This window comes from Sapajus apella, unplaced genomic scaffold (genome assembly GCF_009761245.1).
Source record: "Sapajus apella isolate SASKATOON/1434 unplaced genomic scaffold, GSC_monkey_1.0 scaffold47, whole genome shotgun sequence".
In the NCBI taxonomy this organism is placed as follows: domain Eukaryota; kingdom Metazoa; phylum Chordata; class Mammalia; order Primates; family Cebidae; genus Sapajus; species Sapajus apella.
Genome location: NW_022436987.1, coordinates 13839405 through 13846426, shown reverse-complemented (window position 1 = coordinate 13846426; position 7022 = coordinate 13839405). Strand labels below are relative to the sequence as shown.

The 7022-nt window shown below is 41.7% G+C and overlaps 1 protein-coding gene across 1 annotated transcript; it reads left to right on the top strand.

Annotated features, from left to right (window-relative positions):
- Positions 1–2207: 2207 nt before the first annotated feature.
- Positions 2208–3675, top strand: MRGPRX2 (MAS related GPR family member X2). The gene has a single exon (XM_032241166.1). It carries the CDS (start codon positions 2208–2210, stop codon positions 3198–3200), a length of 993 nt encoding a protein of 330 aa, XP_032097057.1. The 3' UTR covers positions 3201–3675.
- Positions 3676–7022: the final 3347 nt, after the last annotated feature.

Sequence of the window (7022 nt, the reverse complement as noted above, 5' to 3'; positions counted from 1 at the left end):
ATGTGATTCAGGAAACTCTTTTGTACCTTTTAAGTCTGTCTTACTTCCTTTGTTAAATGAGCATATTACAATAGATGACCTCCAAGGGACATGTGTTGGAGGCTGGGGATATAATAGTGAACAACCGCAACAAAAATGACGCAGGTCTAAGTATCACAAAATGTTGAGTTTAATGAGGGAGATAAAAGAAAAAAACAGACATACACTTAAAAATACAGCTGCAAACTGTGTTCAGTGCCATGAATAAAAAGGCCTGAGGGGGGACATCAGAAGTGGTTTTCCTCCATATCCCCATCAGGCCAGCCAGGACTACAGGAACTAAGGTAGCATGTGATGGATGCATTCAGCTTTTGATTCCCATTCTGCATCCCCACAAAGGACACATTCTCTTTCTACTTGTAGGCCTCCAACCCATGAGAGTTTTCTGTAGAGTGGAGTGATTGACAGCTGTTTTTCTGAAGCAAGAAAGAGCTCTTGCATTCAGTTGCTTATTCTCAGTTGGCTTCTATTCACATCTCTTCTCTTTGATTAATTTCTCTTCCTTACTGTTTCTTAAAGTTGCTTAATCTAGGCTTGAAAAATCCACAATTTTGACATGCCATTTTGGATTTGATATGAGCATTACTTGTTGCTTTTCTCCTTCCTTCGTGTGTAGTTGGCACTGAACCCTTGCAATGGGGCTGCAAGGCTGGTTAAGAACAAGCACTCTAACACAGTCCTGTGAGTTCAAACACAGGCCCTCCCACTTGTTTGTGAGACCTGGAGCATATTACTCAATATATTTGTGCTTTAATCTCCTTATCTGTAAAATGCGACTAATAATAGTACTGACCTCACCAGGTTCTGAAGAGGATTTAAAGGAGCTATACCTGAGGAGCACTCAGCCAGCTGCTGTTGTCCACCCGAGTGTCAGTCAGTGCTCTTTCCCAAGTGGAATCACATAAGCACCTGCCTTTCCCCCCAAAGCCCTGCACAGTGTAGACATGGCTCCTTTTTCTAATTTCCCACTCCTTTCCCCAAACAATTCTTTTCACAAATGCTTTAATTCATAAAGCAAACTCAAAATCATCTGGGGGAAAGAATGGCTTCCCTTTACATATATTCATACCTCAGTGCCCTCTAGTCACCGCTAGACTAGACACTCTCAATTGCCACCTCTCTCTCCTTTTCCCAAATTACCTCATTTTCCTCCAAAATGCAGAGAAATTCAGATAAACCCTGAATCTTCTCTCTAAACTGGAAGTTGAAACTCTTTGGGTGCTGAGCAAAAGCCGTATACTAGCCCTTCCTGGGTTGAAGACATGACAGTGGCCATTATTCACTATCTGTGCAGGCAGAAGCAATCCCTTCAAATGCACCAGAGCTTTCCCAGAAGGAAACATGAGGAATGACGTTTTCTTCATGTCTTTACATGTGTGTGTTTTTAGTGACTAATTTCATTTTAAAATGTTGGTGTTCCATTTAGCCCAAATTTTCAACTACTCTTGGTTCCCCATGCATTCATTCATTCATTCATTCATATGTGGTACGAATTTCTTGACTGTCCACTATGCCCTCACATTGAGCTAGGCACTGAGGACACAGAAATGGATAAGAGAAAAATTCTTCCTCTTTTCATAAAATTGACCCACTGAGCCATTTCTAGCCTGACAGGCCCGGCCATCCTCAGACCTGTAGCAAGAAGTCACATTCCCTTTATGACCCCAAATCACGATCTCCATTGTAACTGTTGATGGAACCCACTCAGTCATTAAGGGCGGTCATGGGTCACGGCCTGGGTCATTTCTTCTGGCTTCTGAGAGGAAATTTCTACGCTGGGATAAAAAGAATGCTGAACTCAGACTCCTGTCTCTTGCTGTCCCACATATTCTGCCTAGACTTTTCTCCTCCTGCTCCAGGAGACATGACATGGCCTAGGACAGTGAGTAAGGGTGTTTGGGTCTTAGAATATTCCCATGTCAGTGGAGAATTTATGCTGTAGTAGAAAGAACCCAGGATTAAGAGTCGGCAAGAAACGAGTTTAAATCCAGGTGCTAGGACTCCCTGGCCTTTAATAAATTACTTAATCTCTTCAAGCCTCTGTTACCTCTTGTAAGACAAGGGCAGTATTTCCCACATAATAGGCTGGTCATGAGAACCAGTGAACACACAGCAGGTGCTCAAGTCTTGTTTTTGTTCCCAGGGGCACCAGTGGAGGTTTTTTGAGCATGGATCCAACCATCCCGGCCTGGGGAACCAAAAGTACAACAATGAATGGAGATGACCAAGCCCTTCCCCTGCTTTGTGGCAAGGAGACCCTGATCCCGGTCTTGCTGATCCTCTTCATTGGCCTGGTCGGGCTGGTAGGAAACGCGGTTGTGCTCTGGTTCCTGGGCTTCCATATGCGGAGGAACGCCTTCTCCGTCTACGTCCTCAGCCTGGCCGGGGCCGACTTCCTCTGCCTCTGCTTCCAGATTATAGATTGCCTGGCGTACCTCAGTGACTTCTACCATTCCCTCTACACCTATTTCCCCAGCTTCCTCACTGCTATGATAACCTGTGCCTACCTTGCAGGCCTGAACATACTGAGCGCCATCAGCGCTGAGCGCTGCCTGTCCGTCCTGTGTCCCATCTGGTACCGCTGCCGCCGCCCCAGACACCTGTCAACAGTCATGTGCGCCCTACTCTGGGCCGTGTCCCTGCTGCTGAGCATCCTGGAAGGGAAGTTCTGTGGCTTCTTATTTACTGATGGTGACTCTGGTTGGTGTCAGACATTTGATTTCATCACTGCAGCGTGGCTGATTTTTTTATTTGTGGTTCTCTGCGGGTCCAGCCTGGCCCTGCTGGTCAGAATCCTCTGTGGATCCCGGAAGATGCCGCTGACCAGGCTGTACGTGACCATCCTGCTCACAGTGCTCGTCTTCCTCCTTTGTGGCCTGCCATTCGGCATTCAGTGGTTCCTAATCTTATGGATCTGGAAGAATTTTGATGACTTTTTATGTCATATTCATCCAGTTTCCCTTGTCCTGTCCTCTCTTAACAGCAGTGCCAACCCCATCATTTACTTCTTCGTGGGCTCCTTTAGGCAGCAGTGGCGGCTGCGGCAGCCGACCCTCAAGCTGGCTCTCCAGAGGGCTCTGCAGGACACTGCTGAGGTGGATCACAGTGAAGGAAGCTTCCGCCAGGACACCCTGGAGATGTCGGGAAGCAGTCTGGTGTAGAGATGAACAGCCTCTGCTTCCATCAGCCAGCTGCTCTTGTTCACCCCAGAGTGAGTCAATGCTCCTTTCCAAGTGGAATTCACATAAGCATCTGCCTTTTCCCCCAAAGCCCCCCAAAAATATATGTATCTTTGAGAGGCACCTTTGCCCCTGTCTGTCTGATTTGCTAAACCATCTCAGCCCTGATCTTAAAACAATTAGAAGAGTCCTTGTGAGGATGAAGTGAGACAGTGCCTATGAAACAAACTGAGCGCAGTGCCTCTGGACCTGCCTTACTCGCAGGCTTCCATCACATCCCCATGAGAGCTTTGCCAACTCTGGGATCCAGGACTGTTCTCATTTTTCATGAATCCCACCTTTCACAGAAGGCTGAAAGCAGTGCAGAAAAGGTCTACATTTCTTTGGTCACACTGCACTTGATAGGGACTCAAAAAATGTTATATTTTTAACAAGTTTCTTTTTCTCTTCCATTAATTCCTGTCTCCATAAAATTAGAATAATTAAATTTAAATCTAGCTCCAAAAGAGTAGCCATCTTTCATTTTAGCAGGTCTCAGAATATCCCCCTAGCCTAATAGACCTTTGTTGAATAAAAGGCTTAATGAATGAACTGGTTAATTTTTAAGTTAAACCTCTGAAAACTCTCCATTTACTATATTTAAGTCACTGTCTAAATTTATTGCTTTCACTACTTTTGAATTTTGCAAACATGGAATTAAGCTTTATAATTAGCTAAATCAATGTCAATGCATATTTAAAGTTTGAGGTAGACTGTCTTGCTGTGGTTTTCTTTCACACGCCATCCATTAAAATCCCAACTACACGCCTTCTCCTTCCTTCCCCTTTGCCTTTACCCTAATCCTCCCTCCCTGGAGGATCTCTAATCTGCCCTGGAAGGTTCCCAATGGTCTTACTAGACTCTGTGTTCTTGGAGGACAGGCTCTATGTCAGATTTACCTTTTATTCCAAAGAGCTCAGAGCATTTATTTTATTAATTAAATTGCACATGTTTTTAAAAAGTTGTGTGTTGCACAAAATAAAATACTAATTGAAAATGCTGCATCTTCTAATAATTTTTTATTATTTTTAATTGACATTTAAGAAAATGACATGCACAGATCATAAATGTACAGTTTAATGAGTTTTATTAAATGAATACACCTATGTGACTCAAACTTTATTCAAGACATAAAATATTTTCATCATCTCTGAAAGTTTGCCTGTGCTCCCCCCAATCATTCCTTTTGCCCCCAGATGCAACCATTGTTTCTATTTCAATCAACAAATATTAGTTTTGCCTGACCTTTGACTGTACCTTTTCAGAATCATGTGTATTTTTTGTTTCTAGCTCTTGCACACAACATAATATTTCGAAGATTTATCCATGTTATTGCATTGCATATATCAGTAGTTTGTTCCTTTCATAAAGCTAGTACTATTTAATTGTATGAGTGTACTATGGTTTAACTATTTTCATATTGACAGATATATGTGTCATGTATTATGAATTTTTTGGCTATTATAAATAAAGCTGCTGTGAACATTCTTATTCAAGTCTTTTCATAGATATATGTTTTCATTTCTCCTATACAGACAACCGGGAATGAAATTGCAGGATCGTAGAAAGACATATGCTTAACTCTATAAGAAATTACCAAGTTATTTTCTAAAATGGTTATACCATTTCAGATTCTGACCAGCAATGTATGAGAGTTCCAGTTGCTCCACATGCTCCCAACAAACATGGTATTGCCAGTCTTTGAATTTTAGTCATTGTAATGAGTGTTAAGTGGTAACTCATTGTGTTTTAATTTGCATTTCCACAATGATTTATTAAATTGAGCACCTTTTCATGTGCTTTTTGACTACTCTTTTTTTTGTAGTGTTTGCTTAAGTTTTGCCCATTTTTATTAAGTATTTGTCTTTTTCATTATGTATTTGTCTTTTTCATTGTAAATTTGTATACATTTTTCCATATGCTGAATGATTCCTTTGGTAGTTATGTATATTATATTTGTCCAGTTTATGGTTTGCCTATTCACTTTTATGTATTTATTTATTTTTAATTAACAATTACATATATTTATGGGGCACAATGTGATATTTTAATCAATGTATACCTTGTAGAAAGACTAAATCAAGCTAATTAAGAAATCCATCCCGTATTGCTGGGCGCGGTGGCTCACGCCTGTAATCCCAGCACTTTGGGAGGCCGAGGTGGGTGGATCACGAGGTCAAGAGATCGAGACCATCCTGGTCAGCATGGTGAAACCCCATCTCTACTAAAAATACAAAAATTCAGCTGGGCATGGTGGCATGTGCCTGTAATCCCAGCTACTCGGGAGGCTGAGGCAGGAGAATTGCCTGAACCCAGGAGGCGGAGGTTGCGGTGAGCCGAGATCGCGCCATTGCACTCCAGCCTGGGTAACAAGAGCGAAACTCCGTCTCAAAAAAAAAAAAAAAAAAAAAAAAGAAATCCATCCCTTACCAACTTATTCATGTGTGTGTAATGCGAATGTTAAAAATCTATTCTTTAAACCAAACACTGCATGTTCTCACTTATAAGTGGGAGCTGAACAATAAGAACACATGAACATAGAGAGGGGAAGAACACACACTGAGGCCTGTCAGAGCATGGGGTGAGGGGAGGCAGAGCATTAGGAAAACTAGCTAATGCATGCTGGGCTTAATACCTAGGTGATGTGTTGGTAGGTGGAGTAAACCACCATGACACACATTTACCAATGTAACAAACCTGCACATCCTGCACATGTACCCAGAACTTAAAATACAAATAAAAATAAATTTTAAAATCTATTCTTTGTTTGTTTGTTTTGAGACAGAGTCTCACTCTGTCACCCAGGTTGGAATGCAGTAGCACCATCTTGGCTCACTGCAACTTCTGCCTGCTGGGTTCAAGCAATTCTCATGCTTCAGCCTCCCAAGTAGCTGAGATTGCAGGTGTGCATCACCACGCCTGGCTGATTTTTTTTTTTTTTTTAGTAAAGTTGAGGTTTCACCATGTTGACCCGGCTGGTCTTGAACTCTTGGCCTCAAGTGATCGACTCACCTTAGCCTCCCAAAGTGCTTAGATTACAGGTATAAGCCACCACACATGGACAAATCTCTTCTTTAAAAAAAAAAAAACTTTTAAATTCGGGGGGGTCCATGTGAAGATTTGTGACATAGGTAAACTCATGTCATGGGGGTCTATTGTACAGATTATTTCATCACCAAGGTATTAAGTTCAGTACTCAATAGCTATCCTTTTTGCTCCTTTTCCTCCTTCCACTCCATGCCCTCAAGCAGATCCCAGTGTCTGTTGTCCTCTTCTTTGTGTTGTGAGTTCTATATATGTATATAATACAACATTAATATGTAATACAATTATTAATATATAATCATAATTAAACAGTTTAACATAACATCTAATAAAAGAACTGAAGCAAGTTGTTGGTTCTGGAGACTAGGATTCACTAAGACTTTCACCTTTTGAATGAATTAACAGCATTTGCAATGACCTGAATGAGATTTAAAACTATTATCCTAAGTGAAGTAACTCAGGAATGGAAAACCAAATATTGTATGTTCTCTCTGATATGTGGGAGCTAGGCTAGGAGGACGCAGAAGCATAAGAATGATACAATGGACTCTGGGGACTTGCGGGGAGGAGTGGGAGGGGGAAATGGACAAAAGACAACAAATATGGTGCAGTGTATATTGCTCGGGTAATGGGTGCACCAGGATCTCACAAATCACTATTAAAGAACTTACTCATCTAAACAAATACCACCTGTGCCCCAATAACTTATGGAAAGATCAA

Excerpts from the sequence above, each read along its gene's own strand:
- MRGPRX2 (XM_032241166.1), top strand. The coding sequence starts at position 2,208 with ATGGATCCAACCATCCCGGCCTGGGGAACCAAAAGTACAACAATGAAT.